Raw genomic sequence first — 22,114 nt, forward strand, 5'->3', positions numbered from 1 at the left:
AGCAGCTGACTGCAAGAGAACCTTTTGTTTAAATAAATAATTGAAAAAAACACTCTGGGAATGTAGAAAAAAGAACTACTTGGGAAGTTGTAGGTCAATGGGATATTGTTCTTTCCTCTGAGTTCACAGGCTAAATTAATCATATCGCTCAAGGGCAGATGTGAAACACCCTAATTACATCAATCCCATACAGAAAAAAAAGCCATGCAACTTGCTGGCAGAGCTCATAGGGCTCAGCATTCAGTACACATGAAAGTTATCTAACGGGGTAGGACAATGAGACATAAATTGCATTCTGTTTTTTATGGCCCTGAAAGCAGTTTCATTACAAAGTGTTGGCTATATCCTGATTAATGTGTGTATTTTTCCCTAAAAAGGACGATAGAGAGGCTATGGGGTTAGTTTTAAGATTCAGTATCTTCTCCTCAGCGACTGAGCATGCCAGCATCCCTAACAACCAAGCTGTCTCTGGTGGAATACCAGTTTGATGATGATTCCCACTAATCTCCCAATGACACACTTCAAAAATGTCTGCAGTGTATGTTTAATTTAAGACAGCAAAATTTTAATATCCTCTTAATATTTGTTTTTTATGGAAAAAAAAAAAAAAAAACACAGATGAAAAGAAAAAAGTGAAAGCCTAAATTTTGAGTTTTGTTTTAAACTTGAGGCTAAGAAAACTTACCGGGAGGAGGAGGCGCAGCTCTCATAGGATAAGTCTGAGTTTGAGACCTGTTAGAATACCCTCTAGTTTGCGTAACATTACGTCTAGTAGGACCTGAAAGAATCAGCAACATTTTGTTACCCTTTTTTGATTACATTAATTAGGTAAGGTTATGGCCACCAGGCCCCTCTGTGTTCAGAGAGGCTGATCTTAGGAGTAATCAATTTAATGTGCGGTGTTGGCCATGTTCTGCTAAAGCTTTAGGTGCAACAAGGATGCCTTTGGCATATTCTCCCTTTTGTGATCCAGTTCAGCCGTAGGATTCAAGGTAGAGATGTCTCAAGACAATTTACTGCAGTGAATTGAGCCTTAAGGACTATTAGCTTTAGGGACTAGTTTTAGAAATCAAGTTTTAGATACCAAGAAATCCCCCCCCCCCATTTTATTGCACTGTCCTGTTTGATAGGAAAACAACAGGAAAACAATTTAGCAGTATGCTTCCAGGTCTAGTTAAAACATAGGTGTTTTACTTTGAAAAGAGATTTATTTTCTTCCTTCTTTTATCCTATAAGATAGCTGTGCCAAAAAAAAAACTTTCCCTATTCTCCCCATAGAATCCTCTAAGAGGTAGAAGCTTCACAGAAAGGATTTAATATGGCAAAAAGGTAAACACCTTTAGAGACTATTTTTTACAGACAATACTATTTAGAGCTCAGTCTTCGGTGACGTACAAAGGTCATGTCCTTTCTGCATCAGCATGACTGTAAGAACTGCACGAGCTCTGAGTAGACTGAAACACTCGGCTTCAAAATGCTTGGCTAATTGTGCTTGCTGCTTGTACTATGGCATGTAAGTTAACACCCTTATTTATTTTGCCACAAGGAGAACCTCAGACACTTCAGAAGCATTTGGTATATAGGGAAATAAAAACTTAGAAAAATTTATTAAATTTCAGAAAGACTATAAAACAGTAGGGAAATTTGCTGCATCAGTGGGACCCAGAACTTGGATCTTCTTTTCAGTGTAACAGAGAAACAATGAAAATGCTGATGCGAGAGAGGCAAGGAGGGAAAGCGGGAGTCATTCATTTCTAAAGGAAAATCATACATACGGGAATTCTTTGGTAGCCCTGGTCCAATGCTGATCTGCAGCACTTTATTGCTTGGCTTGAGAATGGCTATATCTCCTTGGCCTTGCATAAATTGCACTTGTCGAGAACCACTACTGCTCCAGGGCCCCCAGCTCTCTTTTTTCAGCTTTACTTCAAGCCTAATATAAGCACATGAAAACAAGAAGAAAAAAAAAAAAAAAAAAAAACCAAACACCAAAGAATTTACATGTCAAACCAGGACAATATCACTTGGCAGCAGATAACTTAGAGATATAAAAATAAAAAGCTTAGATTGAGAATCTCTATTCAATGCGTGAATAATGATATAAAGCACCTAATTAATTTTTATTTTTTTTTTACATGTTCTACTTAACTGATCTTTTGGCTTTCATAATACAGGAAGGAAGTTTAAGACACTCTGGAGAGGATAAGAAGATACATGAGGTTTGAGGAAAAACATACAAGGGTCTAAGCAACAGACATGTCTACCATAAGACAGATTTCACTAGAAGACTCTACCAGTGCAAGCTAGCAAGTGCTCTATTCCTAAATGTTCTTCTGTATATGCCATTAGGTGCCCAATATGTGCTTAATGAGTGGGCCTTGTGCATATTTGGGGAGTGAACATTTTTTGCACACACTCTTCAATCTTTCTAATTATTTTCACATATATATGAACTATATAAATGACTATATATATATATACACACACACTCTTTCCAAGTATTTCCATACTATCTGTCTGCTTCTGCTCTCTAATGCAATCAGATATAAGCTAAGAAAATCACGGTTTGGGGCAAGACCCAAGAAATATAACACACTACAACTGGCATGAACAAAAATTTTTATTCCTGGTACTGGATTATTAAAAATATTTATTCCTGGCTTTGAGTATAGGAGCATATGCTACAGGAGTGTTCCAAACTTCAGTTGTCCTCCTATACCCTTTCAAACTAAAATAAGACTCTCCTCTTAACTTTTATATTTCTTGCACTTCTTTTAAAGAAATGAACATACAAAAAATTCAAGGCCTGCTGCTGCTAATGTACTTCAAGGGTAGGAGTATTAACAAAAACAGTTGTTGGGATAGTTTCCAGCACGCCCTTACAGCTAAAACACACATCAAACATTCAGTAGCTTTTCAGGCTTGTTTATAAGGAATGTTCCCAAAATAATTTACAAGCTCCTCCAGGAATTATCGTCTCACCTGGCAGAAGAGACCTTATTTCAGATTATTATATTATGTCTCTGGAATTGTGTTCCAAATATCACAATGTTTCCACTGCTGGGTCAAGGTTAAGGAGTTTGAAGAGGATGTTCCCTTCTCATGAGAGGAAACAGCAGGCAGCAGAGAGATGGGAAAGCTTGCTCTATGGGTGCACATTAATTGTGCAGTGACACACACTGCCACAGCCACACAGTGCACAGCCACAGCACTGACAGCACAAAGTTGAGCTGTGACAGGCCGAAGTTGCAGACCCTTGATCCTGCTGCACGTTCAGTAGAATGCAAGCAACTCCCCTACGCCCACAGACAGTGGAAAGTGGCAGATGGCCCAGATACAACCCCAATCTATTACTCCAATGAGCTAAAAAACGTCTGGTTTCCTTGCGTTTTTATAGTGTATTGTCTCTTATTATTCTAAAGCAAAGCACTAGGCAGGAGCTCAGCAAGCAGCTCTCACTCATCCGCCTTGTCAGCAAGAGCAATGATTATTTATTCTTTAAAAGCGCACTGAAAAAACATAACTCACGTATTGCTAAATTTCAGAGGTAGTTTTCTTTGTGTTTTCTCTTCGTATCGTTTTGATAAAAGGCTTAAAAACTCAGTTTTGAAGACTGATTCAAGCAAGCTATCATATTCCTGTTCGTGTAGAATGAACATGTCATCCTGCATCGTGCTGAAAAGAAATCAGAGAGATTTACCATTCAGATTAAAATTTCAATAGCAAATAGAGCCAGCATTATAATGAAATTTGTACACATGGTTAATTTTTAAAAACACGAAGTCCAAAGAGTGTGTACCATAGAGTCTTGCTTTATGAGAACACTTATTTTGAGCAGTCGATAACGAAATACCTGAAACAACCCTGTTTGAAACATAGGCAAGCTGTTTGCTCATTTTACAGTAATCAATGTTTCATAAAAACATGTGCTATTGAAGTTAAAATTAAAGTCCATCTCCTTAACAATGACAAAATCTGTGATTAGAGATGAATTGGAAACTTGAAAGTTGCTAGTCATAAAGTAAGACTGAAAGTCAAAGCAAGCAAATTCTGAATGAAAGCTCTTAACTCTCCATCGTTTTTAGCTTAATGATTATACAGTACAAAGAACACACGTGTTGGGATCTATTGCCATCAATGGATCGATTCCTACTTACAGATGCTGCAAAAATACTCCACAGAAAATTATATCCACATCAGCAATTTACTTGGTTGATTTCTGCCGAGTCCCCACAGTTCCTCTGAGTTCTAGCTAGATTAGTGTTGTTTCAGCATGCTAACTTGTTTATAAATGTATTGTTTTTCCTTTTAACAACATGTTGGCATACTTCCTCGCTATAACTATATCGGTGGCTATCTGTTTCTGCAACCTCTCTAAAAAGCAATATACATAAAGCTTTACAAATAAAACAAGAACAAGGACATAAGTGTCTGGTTGGTTGGTTTTTTAAACCTAATATAACATGATGTCTCTGTGAAATAAGATTTCACTTTGTCTAGCCATGACACCCTCTCCTTGCTCCAACAAGGATGATTACAGGATTTTATTTTTTTAAGAGAAGAAAGCTGAAAGCAAGGAAAAGAAAGCAGGTCATAAATATGGTCAGCAAGCTATCATAGTCACAACTGATGATAAAGATATTGTCAATACAATGTCTAGCAACTCCATCCACAGCTGCTGCATTTAAAACAAAACACCCTACAACTGTTACACTGAAAAGCTATCTACAGCAAGGTCATTTACTGCAAGCAAGCAGCTGACCTCCCCATCACAACATGCTAAAATCTCACACAGAATTAAAATTAACCATATTAGTTGTGACTTTTTGTTATTTATTTGCTCCCATCTTATCATCATCTGCTTTTAGTAATATTAGAAAATATAATTGTAGCATAGCAATTTATTTCAATACATTAGATGTTGTTTCATAAGTGAAAAAGGCACTATCTGCTTGCATTTCTGGAGAAATAAACCTTTCAAATCCTGGATATGAAAGGTTTGGATTTAGAATTAGCATTTATTAGTAGTTTTCACAGTTTCTTCTAAAACCAATATACTAAAAACTTACTTGCTAATGGCATAAAACTTGTCAGTGTCAATATCATCAGTGATTAAGATTGTGGAAAACCAGGCAGGTGGCTTTGGCAGCCAAGTGAAGGGCAAGCCAAAGTTACATAACGAGCACTAAGGAAAAACATCTTTAAATGGTTTGCATAGCAATAAATCACGCAGAGAAGGCATTGATATCCCATCTACGTATTATGCAATACTTCAAAGTTTCACAGTAAGTCAAAGAGTAAATTAAGTCTTGCAAATAAGGAACTTGAAATAACTTCCAGCTCAGAAAAGAAGTCCCTTCTCTTCCATCAGAGAGAAAATTAAATCTATTTTCCCTCATCACTCTTTTCTGATCCTAATTACCTAGCAATTAACAGCTTTCCACTTTAAGCATGCTCTTTCCTTTTCCTCTCACAGCTGGTTTCCCTGATTGCTGACTCTTTAAATACGAAGGTGGTAAGCAGAGGTAGCTTTCTCATCATCATTTTTCATCTAGTTACTGAAGACTATGACTCCCTCTAGAGACAGTGAGTACCAATTTATTTCATGCAGAATTAAAAAATTTTGTACTATTGCTATGGATACTCTTGACTGTTAGATATAAAAATGTTTCTAACCTGAGATGAAGAATAAGTCATACTGCTACTCATTTTTCCAAAAGTTTACCCACCACTTACATATTCCATATTGAAAAGATCAAACTCTGAAATCTTTCCTATAGCTTATGGAAGTGTGTATGAAGCCACAAACTTACCTAATTACCTACTTAGTATTTAAAATAGCAGTAAGAAATGAAAGAAAATAAAGTAAAACCATGACCTCCCTTCCTACCATCAAGCAAACAGAGTATCAGCAGGGTTCTGAAAGAGACATGTAAGAAAAACCCCAGCACTACAGGAAATACTACCCAGCCAGTGGTCCTATTTTAGCTTGCTTGGCAAAGAGCCTGCCTTTGCAACAGTGTTAGGATATCCTGTGTCACTGGTTATCAGATAAATTGTAAAACTCAGTTATTTACTGCTATTAAAAACACTAGCAGACTTCTATGAGTAGTTGTCATACTCAATTCACAGAACAAATTACAAATTGGGTAATTGTATTTTAAAGGATAATTCCTTTAGTAATTGTTACGTAGTGTTACTTGATGTGAGTATGTGGCAGTACTGCTTGAATATTCTGCCCTTCTTGTCTGTAATACAGAACAGAGCTAAAAGCCAGTCTAGATTAGCTCCTAAAAAGTGTCATTTCAATTATTTTCTTCCAAGGCAGAGGACTGAGACTTCAAAACTGGTCAGAAGTCAATTACCTTACAGGTGTCAAAATTTAAAGTACAGGGAGTTTCCCTTCCTTTTTAGTTGAGAATTAGAATTTTATTTAAAAATAAACTACAAACTAGAGTTTTGAAAACACATGAGACAACGCAAGCTAGAGAGCTAACGCAATTTTTGTTTTGAGCATGACCTCTGAAAAACTTTTTTTCAAAAATACAAAGAGGCAATACTTGTACTGTGTAAAAGTTTCATTCTGGATTTATTAATTGAAGACTGTTAAATACTACAAGCTGCAACTCTGATCACTGACAAAAGATCATCTCAGATTCTAGTGAAGCAGTAATTTGTGTAGCCTCTGCAGCCAGGGTATTGTATTACTAATAAACTGTATCAATACAGAGTTAAAATATTCCTTAAGTAAGATCCATTATGAACTCAGCCCATAGTAACACGAAAACAGGAAAAGCTCTCCTGATCCTGTGTATTCTGGGCAGCTTTGTTCTGGGGGGAATACCTGGATAGCTTGACAGTTTGTAATTCTGACGCTACTTTTAGAATATACGAAGAATGGCTTTTCCAACAAAATAAATTCAATAAGCTAAGTTTAAAACAGTATTAGACACAATGTAATATACACATTTCCTCCAAACTATGCACATTTTGTTTTCCTTCAAAACCTTCTGTGGAACTGTTATTTACTTTTGAGAAGAGTGTAACAGCTTTCACTACCTTGGCAGGCAGCTGTGCTTTTAGCTGACTCAATGCAACTCTGCCTGTGGAATGCTATGGGCCCAGTTCAAGTGTCTGGCTGAAATCTGTTTAATATTTGTACAGCACACAGTTGAAACTTGGAACACTAACTAGGCAGGTTCCACTCTTTTAACCTGGATCTATTGCTGTTGCAGCTTTTGTTAGAAAGATGTGTGCTAAAATAAACCACAAGATTTGAAAACAGTATTGTAAAAGCAGACATTTCCCTAATCTTGGAAAGATTTAATTTAGTCTACAAATGCAGAAATGTGAAAATCTTTGTTTTAGTACTGGATTATGTCTGTGGGAAGACTTCTGAATATCTTTTCTGAGTATCTTAATAGGAACAATGTTCTATAAGCATATTATTAAAAAACCACTTTGCCGTAGCTGTCAATAGATAGTACTCAACTACAGAGTATTCTCTTAAACTACAAAATTTTAATATTTATAGAATTATTGCTGGTCCATTAGGCTGGATCTGTATTCTTTTATATTAAATTTAATACTCAGCTGCCAGCTCTGATAAACTGCAATAACAAATGCAAAGGTATTCAGAGACTTTTTTTGTTCATCTTCAAGGGGATGAAGTGATACAGGCAAAAATCTATGGGTCTCATGGGAAGTTTCTTCCTGTTTTTATTTACTCACCTAACCAGGTTTCTTATCTCTTTGTGGGCACCACACCACAGATATTTCCTGCAAGTTGGGACTGGTTTGATATTCAGTCATCAGAAGTGATGTGAAATCCAACTAGGAATGAAGGTTTTAACAGCTCACCACAGAGAACCACTCTTCAGGAAGCACTGGATACACACAAGGTGTATTTAAATATATATCCAAGAACTACCTCTCAGATACAAGCTTAAGCCAAAACTCACTAAACCTTCTTGAGCACGTTATAGTGCATATATGCTTCACAGAACACATTTTGGGTGAGACTTAAACCAAGTGAACCATTTTAACAATTAGTCAGAAAATGTTTATTAACAAACACCTGCTATAACATACTAGGGCTGTGAGTGAAAGTGATTCCAGCTTTGTTTACAACATTCAATTAATAGAGCTTATGGAATTCACCCTTCATCAATCAACTTATTTCATTGTTTTACACAAATTTCTGTCAGTGGAAAGATGTGTTCAAGATACTGACCTTAGAGAAACAGAAAGAATTCTCTCCACTTCCATCTTTCGCTTCAAGACTTCCTTAACTTGACCCTTTTCTGGACCCTGCTTTATCTTTTCACGCCCAATGAGGTATATGCACTTTGGAGTGAGGACAAGATCTCGCTTCACGCTCTGAAACAGAATTGTTTGAAAATATACAGTTATACAGAGATCAATGCATTAATGTCATGATGCTGTTCCAAAAATACATAATGTATTGGGGGCATACAATATATAATGATTTGGGGCAAGGCTATCAGTCTTTGATTTGAATGCGTGCGGGGGAATCTGATGTGATAAATCACAGCCTCAGATTGCACTGGACTAAAGTAGGTTTTCTTCCCTTTCTTAATTTAGCTTTCTGCCCAGCAAGTCCCATAAAGCAATTCCCTTTTGCCCTGGAACAAACAGCTTGAAAATCTCAATGTTGAGAGTTAAGAGGGGTCAAAGACTATTTTCAAGCTACTATCTTAGATTTTTTTGACACATGGAGTTTGTTAAATGATTGTAGAGACATCAGTATGACTCCCTAGCAGAACTGATCATCAGTGGATCTTGTTCTTAAGCCTACCTTAAACCGCCTATCGTATTTAGTTACGGTGTCTGCAAAATCAATCTTCTCCCGCTTGCCCACAAACTGGCGTAGCTCTGGATGGTCCTCCATGCCTATGTAATCTCCCACAAAATTCCTGTTAATGCTGTTCCGTCTCCTCTCTTTCTTGTTCAGCAATAGATCTGATGCTTAAATACAAAAAATAGACATTGATTAATACTGTTTACTAAATTTTCTAAATTCAGTGTGAAGGAGCATTAGTGGTTTAAAGCAGAACTTTTGGAGAAGTGATAACCAAATTGCTTCTAATAGGAAAAGAATAGTGAGGCACTGCTACTAATCCTTATATAAAGATCCACATGGTTATTAAATCCATTCCTATTGAAATACACTGATGGCAAGCTTGGCAGCTCTGACAAATCAGGAGTGCTTCTGAAACTACGGAAATTCTCTCCTACTCAGTCTGGCTTTGTTTTGAGACCAAAGCACTGGGTAGTCCAACAAAACCACACATACAGAACAGTTAACCTCATCAGTGGTACCTCAGGGGTCCAACAATTTCCAGTCATTCCTAGTCTGCAAAGCAATCATTTCCTTTAAAGAGAGGGAGATGATTCCAATAACAAAAAATATGGTGCAAGAGATAAAGGAAATGTGAAATAAGTCACCAGAAGTTAGGACCTACCTTCTTCTCTCATCTGTACATATTTTTTCCTGGCTGCATACTTCCTCCATGCCTTCTGGATGGCCCTGGCATACCCATCGTACTTCCTCTCTCTCATCTCTTCTAATAAAAAGAGCTGCACAAAAGGACAATAGGTAGGTCAAACATTTTACAAGAGAAGATTTGAAAAAACACTTTACTTTCAACTTTCCAATGTATTTCACTCCAGATCCAAGCTGCTGCTTCTACTATGACCAAGGATTCTTGGATCAGAATGCTAAGGTAGGAAGACCTGAGAAGCTTTAGTGGTTCTGTGTTTTACCAGCTTACCTATTAACCCTGAAACCCAATTAGGAAGAAAAAGTAATGTGAACTCTCCTGAAATACTACTGGTGCAACTTGAAGTTCTCCACTGGGCATCCATCCAGTCTGCCTCTCCAACCTGCCATATTCTTTAAAATTCACATTTCTCCTGTCAATGTTAGAATGTCAATGGGCATCTGTGCAATGTGTAACACCATAATGCACCATATTCATATATATCTTTCTTCCTCATCTAAACTTTACCCTGCTGTGTCTGCTGGCTCCACTCTTCCTCAGCAGTGAAGTTGGCTGCAGGACTTGTAATTAGAATACAATCTTATATTTCAGTATGCTACGATAAGACTTGTTTCTACAGTGTTGTCAGAAATCAAGAGGACGTGCTGATTTATGAAAACTGAAATAGCAGGTGCATCTTCTTTCCAGGTTTCACTGCAATATATGTAAATTTAATGCATTATAATAGTCTCATAATTATTTAATGAGGATGGCATATTTCACTACAGTCTTTTTATGTAATTTATTTTTTCTTGTCTTATCAGAACCTCAACATTTGGCTAACGATTATAATATTAAAGCAGTTCACTAGCTTGGCTCTTGCTAATTACTTTCCTATACTGTGACTTAAATACACGTAAGGGCTTCTCTCCTAGCTCTCAAAAGCGAGAAAGCTTTTAAAAAACAAACACAAAAATACAAAACAAACAAAAAGGTGTATCAAGAAGTGAGCTTGGGCTATGGGACCCTTTGTTAAATTTGCTGCTAAATGATGCAAATCTAGGAAAAGCGTTGTTCATATTGACCTAAAAGGAAACTTGATCTAATGCAAACCATTTCTGCAAGACCTTACTTGTTTGTGTACAGAGTTATTTATTCAGGTGTTTGATGGAAATGTAAGTAATGAAGCCTCGTTTCTGCTACCCATAAAACCTTATTTTGCAGTTGGCAAATCTCCATTTACAGAAACTTATTAAAAAAAATCTTTTCACAAACACACAAGTGCTAGATCGGGTTTCAGTGCACGGGCATGAAACGCATGCTCCTGATGCAAAAACTTCCTAAGCTTCAGCAGGGGCATGATCAAGCCCGTGTCTAATTCAATTTACAGTAATCATTGATCTCTCGTGAACATGTCATTTATTTCTCTAATAATGCTAACTGCAAAATATCAGTGTAAAATAGTCTGTCACCTGCAGCTGAAGGTCAGAGTCCCAATTAAGGAAGTTCACTGAAAACATCAAGTTAACTAATATTTTACTGAAACACATTATAAACTAAAAATATTGCATAACTTTTTTTAAAAATATGTATTGTAAAGCTACCCCTCACACTCCTGAACAAATCAGGTACTTTTTCATCCAATTAACTATAACAGTCACTTTCTTTAGTGGTGCAAGAAAACTTTTCATTTACTATGTCAGAAGTAATGACACTAGCCTTAAATTTAGTAATTTCAGGATGTTTTTTCAATGCTTAAAAAAACAGCTTTAGAATATTCACCTCAAATTCTTTCAACTTAAAATGGAAAAGGCCCCAACTATTTTAGTATTTTTAAACCAACTATTTTAGTATTTTTAAAATTAACCTCATGGCTTTTGAAAAAAAATACATTTTTAAAAGAAAAATATATAGTAATCAAAAGCACTAATTTAAATTAAAATCACAATGCAACCCTAAAAGTTTTACTATTTTCAGTCACCCTCGTATTGTCTTATACTGCAGAAGTGCCCTTCAGTAAAACTCACAGATATGTCATTAAATGTCACTGAAACAAATGGGAAGATGCTGCAAAACTGGAAGCATTTTTTTTTTTTTTTTTCCCCCTGGGAAACAGAATAGTAGCATGTGATGTTGGGGTACAGAAGATTAAGGTTTTAGCTACTTCAGAGTAGGCTGCACTGGATGCATCGATCCTAAGTGACTAGTTGAACCATTTAGCTATTAAATAGAAGATTGGTACCAGCAAACATTTTCATTCCTTTCTTTGAAGATATGGCTGCTGGAAATCTGCCCTCTTGTAAGGGGCAAGGATACCAAAGCTTAGGGTCTTTCAGCATTCAGAGAAGCTTATTTCCTTACAGTTTATTATATAAAACAGAAAAATAGATTAAAACTTTAAACTATTTTTTCCTGAAAATAGCATAGCATCAAGAAAGTGGCCTTTATGCAAATTATTTTGGTTTCTTTATCTCCCAAACTGAGATTGCATTGGGTTTGAAACTTACTACAATGGATGCAAAATAATTTCACAGTGAAAACAGGAAAAAACAATTTTCTACAGCATAAGACAAACTAGAAGATGCTGCTTAAATTACTAATTCTGGTCCCTTGTAATTACAAGCAACTAAGTAATCTGTATTACTCTAAACTGCTACTTGACCAGAATGGGTATTTGCCACTGCCATATCATAAACTTGAAGTCATCAGCAAAGGATTGAAAGTCCTAACTGTTGTCACAAGAAAAGATATGAATGACATTCACTGATGACCAAGACTATCACACCAACTCTGTAAGACTCACCAAAATCTTAACAAATAAATCATGACCTGTGCTACAGTGGAAGGCAAACAAAGCTCATGCTTCTTTATAATTAGCTGGTTAAGTCTCATTGACTGCAATATTGAAGTGAAAATAATCCTCTACTAGAAGTTCCTGTTCTGTCAACATGCATCCAAGTATTCAGATACCCTATACACCTTGAACACTATAATGCTTTATTATATAAACAGATGAGACTTACCCTATTCATGGTAGAAACAATTTTAAGACTTGGACAAGTATTTTCCCTCTGAGCTTTTACCATGTGAATGGGCATAGCAGAGTCTACTGCCTGAATCTACTGCCTACCATACAGAACAAAACCAAAAATTTTCTGAAAATTACAGCAACAGAAATATTCTGCTCTTATTTTGATGTGTAACTTAAGGCAAAGCACCGAGAAGTCACCTGCTACTAATAAATAAGGAACACAGGATGGTGGATTGAGTACTTTTCTTCCTTGACAAGTTTCCTGAATGATGTATGAGTGATATAAGAACTTTTTTTCCAACACTGTGCAATTTAAAAGCCATGGGAAAAAAAGTCTTAATCTGACTACCTAATGTTCTTTCAGGATGGGATTTCAAGTTACAGTCATCCTGTGACATTGATTTACTCCATAATATATAACATATCATTACTATATTTGTTGCTATTCTCTTATTTCCATCAGTAGTTCTTATACTGAGAAAAGCACCTGTTTTCTTGGACTAATGGCTACAGATATCTTCTCAAACCATCGCGTTCCTTCAAATGACAGATTCACTGATGGAACATCATATGTAACCTGACAAAGCGTGCAAAGCATCCTTGCGTATCTCATCTCTTCATGTATTTAATGCTCCTTGTGTGTCAAACTTCTGCAGCGTCCTTATACTGTACCCATCAATGAAGCGACTAGAATCTCTACTGCACCCACAGACTTGAGGCATCTGTGACAGGCCTGCCCAGCCTGACTTATATTCTGATATTTCTCCCACCCTATCATGTGAAACTTCTGAGTGGGCAGGCCTCTGATTTCAGCTAAAGCTTCATATTTATAGACTCATGTCCTACCACACTTACAGACTCCGGAGCTTTGATGAAGACTTTGGATTTCCCTAGTTGGTATTGGTCAGGATCCATGTTGACAGACTGAAGCAGATGGAGAACTCCTTGCTTCTCCTCTCCTTTCCAGGAAGGCCAGGTTGCTTTGGTCAGAATGGCGTATCTTAACCACCAAGGAAAAGAAGAAGGAAAAGAAGTTAAAACAGCAAAGAGCAGCAGCAGAATACCACTGATTCTTAGTATTATTACCCAGGGGGCATACTGACTACCTTGGTAGGAATTACAGAAGCTCAGAGCATGGGAAGATGCAGAATATTAAGGTGTTTTTTGCTTAGCGAGACAAAACAGCTGCATCAAGAATGGCAACTGTCCACGAGTCTCCCATTTCCAGATCCTAAGTTAACTATTTGGTAACTGCAGTGGTTAATTACAGAAAGTTCTGCTCTGCTCTCCATAAAGCCAGAGCAAGATTATTTACTAGCAAGGACTTACGGTGCAAGTTTAAGTACCTCCATATCCTTAATATGCTAGATTTTTTTCCCAAGTATGGGATCAATTTCCCACTCAAGCCTTTGTCTTCCGTATTCTTACAAAGGTCTATTGTGTTTATGAGCAAGCGGACAGCTCGTGCTCCTAACGCACCTGTTAACAACAGCTGGTCCGCATTTAGCAAGGAGCCAGTCTTGGCCTTATCCCAGAAAGCCTTTGGCTTGGCACCTGCTACAGGAGGGAAGATACTGTGATGTTGGTGCTATCTGGAGGGAACATTGAGGTCAACTGACCATACAAACAGCTAGGAAAGGAGGCAGGGAAGTGCTGTAATACCATGTCTTTGATAGGTAGCAGTGAGTAGTTTTCTGTCTCATAATACTCCCATGCTTATATTAGTGAAACTATTAAATTAATGAAAAAACTGATAGAGTATGGAATTTAGTTTGTTGTAATTCCCAAGTTCACGTTTCTTAGGAAGATTTAGGCAGCTTCTAATAAAATTTCTCAAAATCACACAAGTCGTTAGAAACTTTATTCAGGAAATGTTCATTTCTCTATTGTGTCATATCTAAATTGTTATCTAGCCAGAAGCAGAAACAGTGTCATGCAACTTAATACCACATAAAAATAACAAACAGTTAAAAAGGAGCATATCACAAAAAACACAATACTTCTAAATAGCATGTACATGAAAAGAAAAGGCAAACAAAATTCAGTGAGATTCAAAGGGTCCATACTGCTCTCCTGTTGAAGTTAGTTAACAAATACTCAGACACTAGCATGATGTTATGTCATAAGAGCTACTTTTGTTATGTTACAGATGTCCATTACATATAGTCTGTATAGAGACAGTATAATTTACTTATCAGTATTATGGGATAGATAGATGTGTAGTAGTAAGGAGGAGTTGTAAGTTAAACTAACTTCCAGCTTATTTAACAGCCTCTTTTGCAGGTTCATCGTGTAACTCCAACAATCTAGTTGGATAATGGAGTCTGAATATAAAGGTGCTGAAGTTAATAAAGGCAATCAAAGTTGTGCAACCCCTCACAAAACTTAATTTGACACTACATTTCAGCATGTTACAAATTCTTTCCTACATCTAAGCTATATAAAGGAGGACATTGGGAAAAATATGACTGAAGATCTTTTAATGTAAGTAAAGTTCTCAGGTACAGAATAAGAAAAGATTAGAACTGCTTTTTCATAAACTTAGACTAGCTTCACATAATTTACAGTTGTTACAAGTCTAATGGGCAGAAAAAAAAAAAGAAAAAAACAAACTATATTATACTGTAACATGTACCAACTGAGCATATCACAATTCTGGAATTTAGTATGTTATGTGCATCAATTCTATCATTGTCCACTGCTGTTTAGGAATGAATAGCACTTTCCTCCAATGTACTTCTGCATACTTCTCATTAAACTGGTTGTGTTGGTATCTGTATATATAGGTTCTGTGACTTTAAATGTAATTTGGGCTTATGAGGGACTTCAGCACGACTGTGTTCTTAAAATGCTGTGTAACAATTCCAAGAAAAAAAAAAAAGATCAAAAATATTATCTATTACAGATTCACAGTATGGAGTTAGGTCCTATCTCTGAGTATGGAGTTCAGCTTTCAGATTGGTTATGCTTTGAAACACACAGGCCTTTTCAGTGACATCAGCTTTTTGCATGCAAATGTAAATTTCGTACATAAAAGTCTATTCAGCCCCAAAATCTCTTCTTACATCAAGATGCCAAGTAGCTCCCAATGAAAACAAATGTACAAGCATGCATTTCCTGACCATCCCATGCCTCAGCCCACTTTTACTCACACTGACTCATCGTGTCAGAACAGGTTGTTCTGCATATTAGGAACTGTGAATGGAAAGGTTGCAGGACAAGGTTTACTCTTAAATTGTTAAATTTTACAAAACAGATTTGAAACAAATGGATGAATTCCACAGAGAATGGTTTCAGCTGCTTGTGGATCTCTGCACATGAAATGAAGTATAGAAATCTATTCACCTTCCAGAAACACCATGTGGCTTTCCTCTGTGCAGACCTCAGGCAGATTTCTAGACACAGCCCTCATAATCAGTGTTTGACAACTGTTAGGCTAGATTTCATACTCATTATTATCTGTTATTCTGTCTCAGCAGTAGCCTTCACATAAGGTTTTATACTCTGAAGCACATTCATGTTTATTATGTCTGGGCTTGAAGATAAAGAAAAAAATAGGATTAAAAATTATTTCATAATGAAAATGGAGTCCACACGTTACGGTATGAATTTGCACTGAAATAGCGGAATGGCAGGCACATATTTCTTTGCCTATCCTGTCACTGGCAGAGAGCAGTTGGAGAGCTACCCTCAGATTCCAGAACACACAGCTCCTAACTCTAAGTTCTCTTGACTTCAGTTCTAACTTTCAGCAACCCTTTCAAAAGACTACAAAAAAACTGAATTCTTCAGCAAGTTTACAGGAAAGTGAAAAGACTTTCAAAGACAACAATAGACAGTCTTTAAGATACATTTAAATCTCTGCATAGCCTAGATAAAGGTAAATAGGAGAAAGGAAAAGTGGGACATGAGAAGCGCTTAAAAATTGCAACTTCTTTTTTTCCTCATCATGTAAACAATTGTACTGTAATATTTCAAAATTAGTATTATCCTACCTCTGCAAAAACTTCTTGAAAACCCGCCTGTAGGCATAGCCAGCTCTTCGTACTCGAATATTTTCTTTAAGACCTAAATATTCCACTTGATGTTTTACCCTGTGGACAAAACAAGATTTAAAATCTGTTATTTTTAGAAGTAAAGAAGACTACTTGTAAAATTCATGCACATATGAAATAATAAAATTCATATATGAATCTATTTATTCTTGCATATTACCAGGCACACTGCATGGCAGAACAAATACTCAGCGCAGGTAGACTACATTACTGAAATATATGCAGGAAATTTACTGTAGCATTCCCTATTGTAGCCTACCTACCTACCTCCTAATTCATGTATAGATTTCTTCACTAACGTTACCCATAAAAAGCCAAATAACTACCTACACAATTACATAGCTGATATTCCAGGCAGTGGGAAATTGCATTCTTTTATTGTAGTTTTCACCTATGTTTATATAGCTCAAACATTGACAGTTGCACACAGCTCATTTTTGGCTGTTCTGGAGAAGAACTGCATCTGAGGAGAGGGGAGAGGCCCAGATTCTGAACTTCCAGCACACACAGAATCAGAAATAGGAGACCTTGGGCAATATATTCGTGAAAAGCTAGCACTGTTCTTGACTTTACCATATTGCAAAGGGAGGATCTGAGGATAGGCATAAGACTTGCAGAAGCGTGCCTGGTAAGTTTGCTCATGGCATACTTTAATTCTAAACAAAAACTGAGCTGGTACTAGTCCAGATGAAAGTGTTAATTAATGGCTGTGGGGTGATTCTGCTGTACACACAAGCTGAAACATTGTTATCCCAACACCATTACATTTCCCTCATGCAAAACTCTTTCAGGTTCTAAACAAGGAACAAGTATTTCCCCATAAATCTTTTGGCACCTTTTCCTGTCTCTGGAGCTGTGGAACATATTTTAAGTTCTTTCTTACATATCCTACTAGTCTGCTTTTTAATGCTTGGAGATTTGATTTGAAGAATTTCAGTTAACTTTGCTAACAATGTACAATTTGTGCTGTTTTCCTTTGCATTTCTTTACTTTTCTCATCTAAGTCATGTGGTTGAAAGAAGCAATGTCAGCTTTTAATTCTGAAATGTGGTGTTCCAGGGGCTCTGTTGTTTTTTTTTATAGGGCAAATTATGCAAGCTTTAGCTTTCAGTCAGAAGTAAGTTAAGATTTTAGTCCTGTAAATTTAATGAACAGTATATAAAAATTCTTCATATTATTAAAAAAAAAAAAAAAGTGAGTCTGTAAGGAACCATTTAATTTTAATCCTTTTTAAAGTACCGTTTCACCAATTTTATGAATCAAGATATTTCAAATCTTGAAAACCCTCTAGGTTAATTTGGTATTATTTCTTTAGGTATTTTGAAATGCTAAATTTCAATATAAATTTCATCACTTGTTTTTTGTTTTTTTTTTTTGGTAGAGACATTCTTTTCACATGACTCAGTATAAGGGGAAAAAAATTGAAATCCCATGCTACAAATAACAGAAGCCCTGTGGTTATTTCTTTTTAGAGGTATTTTATTACAGAGAGACGCTGCTCTTTTATCTTATAATAAAAAAACTGCACATCTTAACTTGCTGTGTTCAAGGAATAAAGTATGTTTTGAACCTACTCCAAAAATTCTGGTACAGTAACAGTAGAAAATTGATAGACAAAAATACATTTTCCTGTTTATAGCTTTTCCTTCCTGTTCACATCTGGAATAATGCACTGCAGCAACAGTATTACTCCCTTTTTCTTACTGTCCTGCCAGTATTAGTGTCCAGCAACACAGAATTTGAGACATTTTTCTTTTTTTCTTTTTCTTTCTGAGAAAAGGCACACTGAACTCCCTCCAGGCATCAACCTCAAGCAGGTCAGGGTCTGGGAATTCAGCTAATGCAGCAATTTTGAATACACGTCCAAGTGGCTGTGCCAGGATCTGAACAAAAACACATTTCAAGGAACACCCCAATTTTTTGAATAACTAAGGTATTATACAAGGTTTAGGTATTATACGAGGTCTATCTTAAAGTACAAAACAATCTGAAATTATTCAACAGCTGTAGAAGGCTGAAGTGACATGGGTTGTATGAGCATGAGGATGGGCTTTTGTGAAGTTTCTCCTTACTTGATAACACTTCCGCTGTCTAGTAATATGCTACTAATAAGCAGATTAAATATACTGTTCCCATCATATTTTTAAGTATGGCAGCATGTGTGTGATACAAGACTGAATGATCACAAAAGAAAACCAAAAACACTACTGCAACATTCAGAAAAATAACACATACTCAGTTGCATTTTTGTTTCCCTCAGCAGAACTTTCTCATGGTAAAATCATGAAATGACAAAATTAAACAAGCTGAAGTTTTGAGTTGATATATGCATATAATTACATTTATTTTTCCTGCAAATTTCACTAAATGTTACAGCATATGTATACAATATGATGTCAGAATATATGAGAAATGGTTTGAAAAGGGAAAGAATGTTAGTATTTGTAAACAGGGATGAAGGATTACCATCCTAAGAACTAATTCTATTTGTAGTTGAGTTTGATACTATACAGTCATCTGTATTTCATTTATCTTAGTGTCACCAGTTGCTGCATTTGCTAAATACCATCCCTGTTGGGAGGGGGGAGAAATCTTACCCACTTTTATTCCAAAATGGGCTTCCTGAAAGCTGGCCTTTTGTCAGGATTAGTTTTTTGTTTTGTTTCGTTTCACTGGTTTCCTAGCAACACTTCCCACAATAATAGGCCTGTTTTCCAATATGTAAATGATTGATTTTTAAAGTGCCCCCAATTTGTACTTTTTGCTTTGCTACAACTTTTAGACATACTTTCACTAGAATAACTTTCCTCCTTTGGTCCCAGTGTGGGTGAGAAATTAAGTGCTGCATAGTAGGATTTTTAAAAGGTGGGAAAAGCTAGAGAAAGAGGGTCTATCGTTTACTGCCAAGACCTAAATGACACTTTCAAGGGGCAGTCATGATTGTGGCTTCTGTAAGTGCTCTACATCTGCATGTAATTGTGCTAGTCTGTGTGCCAAATAAGCAGGAAGTGAATTCTGGCATGCTGTTGATGTGGTCAAGAATATTCTTTATCAGACTTCACAAATCGTTTCACTGTGACAAAAATAACTAATTGCTATTATCAGCACTTCTACCAATACCAGAAGTACTTGGTATATAATTAAAAATGTTAAATACTGTACTTGACCTCAGTACAAGAAAGAAATGTATCTTTTTTTTTTTTTTTAGATATTATGAAGATGTTAAAAAGTACCACATGGTTAAAGGTGACTTAAAACAGATGCAATAAACCTAATTAATGATTTAGGCATCTATTCAATGTCTGTATGAATGATATTCTAGTTATTTCTCTTTAAAGAGCTGGCTAATGAAACCTAAATGTTGGAAAATAAAAAAAAACATGAAACCTATATTTCTTTGCTATAGACACTTTTTTTCTGTTTTTCTTGTTTGATACATGACAGCAAATACAAATGTCTTGTTGGCTTTCAGCTATCTAATAGAAGCTGTTTTCAAAGCACAGAGCAAAAGTTAGAATTGATGTATAATGCATTTGGTGTGCAAATTCCACATGGAAAACAAAGTCTTTAATATACTTATAGTTTTACTGCTACATATTCTGCGAATTTTGATCATCTCTAACTGATATGAAAAAAACAACTAAGAACTTCATCTACTAACTGCTTATTTAGATCATGTGCCCTATTTATTGTCTGTAGGTTATAGGATTAAAGATCATGATTTTTTTGGTGGCTTTTTTTTTTGGCTGCTTATGCACATACCTGCTCTCCTCCCAGTCTCGAGGTTTCTTTGTTTCATTTGGTTTGATGCAGCGAATGTAATGGGGTGTACACTTCATCAGGGTGCCAACAAGATCATTTGCTTGTTTCTGTAAAATCAAGGAAAAAATAATAAGATCTGACCTAAAGAGAGTAAATCCTCTGAGAGAGTTGTAAAAACATCAAACATCTACTGATGATCCATTTGGGTTTGGTCCTTTTCTCCAGAACTGTCTTGGGATAATATATAGCAGTAGCAGACCTGCACTTCTAGCCCGGAAACAATGTACAGAAAAAGTCATGTATGTGCATGTATGTGTAAGGTGAGAGGGAGAAAGTAAAACCAAACCAAAACAAAAACCACCTCTTAATACTACAAACATCCAAAATTAAGGAAAGGATGCTATTATCTTTATATTACTGGAAAATTTTCTGCTCTTTGTTCCTGTGTTTTTGCAAATCACTTTTGCTCACTCAAATAATTTTATTCTTATTATTTAAAACTTACCCATGTTGGTGTCTATGAATATGTATGTAAAAGATGTATAAACACATCCACTTAGAAACTCAACACCTTCCACAAGTCTCTCACCTCAGGAAAACATTTTCAGTAAACAGAAGGCACTATTATCTCCAACCATGTAATATATTTAAACTACTATATAAAAACAGGGAGTGGGGAATGCATATCATGGGGAATGTGTTAGGTGAGCTTAACTGTCAGGGTAAGATATAAGGAAAGACACTGAAAAAATATTGATTTCCAAAGTCTTCAAGTAAGTATATCATCTAAGCATGTATTTTACAACCAGTCTCAAAAAAAAAAAGAGACGCCTTCTAACACTTGTTGCTTTATTCAGCCCACACTATGGTCAATAGATAGACTTCTGTTAACTTCAGTGGGTGTAGGGTCAGGCTCTGCTGCATTTCTGCACTATAAAGAGACTAGTTATCTGTAGTTATTTGTAGGATATCAAGTGGCTGAGTAAAGGGGCTCATTCACTATGCACATGCAAGTAGTATTATCACTACCATCAATTGCTCATTTGGAAAATTCACTGCTGTAGAATGCAGATGAACAAAAGGTTTAATGAACAGTGATGCTGGGCAAAACATGATTCTAACAGCTGAAACAATGCATTGCTTTGCAGTCAGAACACTCCACTGTCTATCTTCAAAAATATCTGGATAATAAAAACAAGCAAAGACTACTATTTTTTTTTTTTAAACTTGCACAAACACACAATAATATAACAAAAAATTAGTCATACTTTGATTTTACTGCCTGCAGTGGTAGGGCGACCCTTCTTGTCTGCTTGAAGATTTTCAGGAAACAAAGCCTTTATAAAAGGCCTAGAAAAGAATAAACAAAATAGCGTTGGAATAGAAAGACAATTAAATGCTGGAATGTCAAGGAATATGCTGTTAAAGTTGATATTTGAGTAGAATATAAAGAGCTATTTATGTTAACCCAGAGTTGTATCAAATCTATTTTAAGATTACTATTTTCCAAGAGCTTCATTCCTCACAGAGATCCCTCAGTATTTTAGTGAGCCTCGTAAAGACACATGATAACAGATTTCAAGACTCAAAGCAAAAAGCACTTCCTAAAAAGCCTCAGTTAGTTAAAATAAATAAAAAAACGTTTACGTTAAAATAGTTCCTGTTCTGAGATAATGCCAAATCAGTGATGGCCTGCTTTGAGGTCAAAAAAACATTTATCAATATACTACCTAATTCTGACACTTTGGTACCTTACATAATTA

General features: G+C 36.0%; 1 protein-coding gene across 3 annotated transcripts in view; it reads right to left on the bottom strand.

Moving 5' to 3' along the window:
- MYO1E (myosin IE) overlaps positions 1-22,114 on the bottom strand; it is an 88,859-nt gene that overhangs the window by 6,983 nt on the left and 59,762 nt on the right. For all 3 annotated transcript variants that reach the window (XM_032194774.1, XM_032194776.1, XM_032194775.1), the window contains exons 16-25: positions 21,620-21,701; positions 20,352-20,458; positions 16,530-16,628; positions 13,390-13,534; positions 9,486-9,600; positions 8,819-8,988; positions 8,234-8,379; positions 3,529-3,675; positions 1,776-1,933; positions 686-778 (exon numbers count right to left, since the gene is read on the bottom strand). In XM_032194774.1, coding sequence (XP_032050665.1) covers positions 686-778; positions 1,776-1,933; positions 3,529-3,675; positions 8,234-8,379; positions 8,819-8,988; positions 9,486-9,600; positions 13,390-13,534; positions 16,530-16,628; positions 20,352-20,458; positions 21,620-21,701 — 1,262 coding nt within the window. The remainder of the gene's footprint in view (positions 1-685; positions 779-1,775; positions 1,934-3,528; positions 3,676-8,233; positions 8,380-8,818; positions 8,989-9,485; positions 9,601-13,389; positions 13,535-16,529; positions 16,629-20,351; positions 20,459-21,619; positions 21,702-22,114) is intronic.

Source organism: Aythya fuligula, chromosome 11, assembly GCF_009819795.1.
Source record: "Aythya fuligula isolate bAytFul2 chromosome 11, bAytFul2.pri, whole genome shotgun sequence".
NCBI lineage: Eukaryota > Metazoa > Chordata > Aves > Anseriformes > Anatidae > Aythya > Aythya fuligula.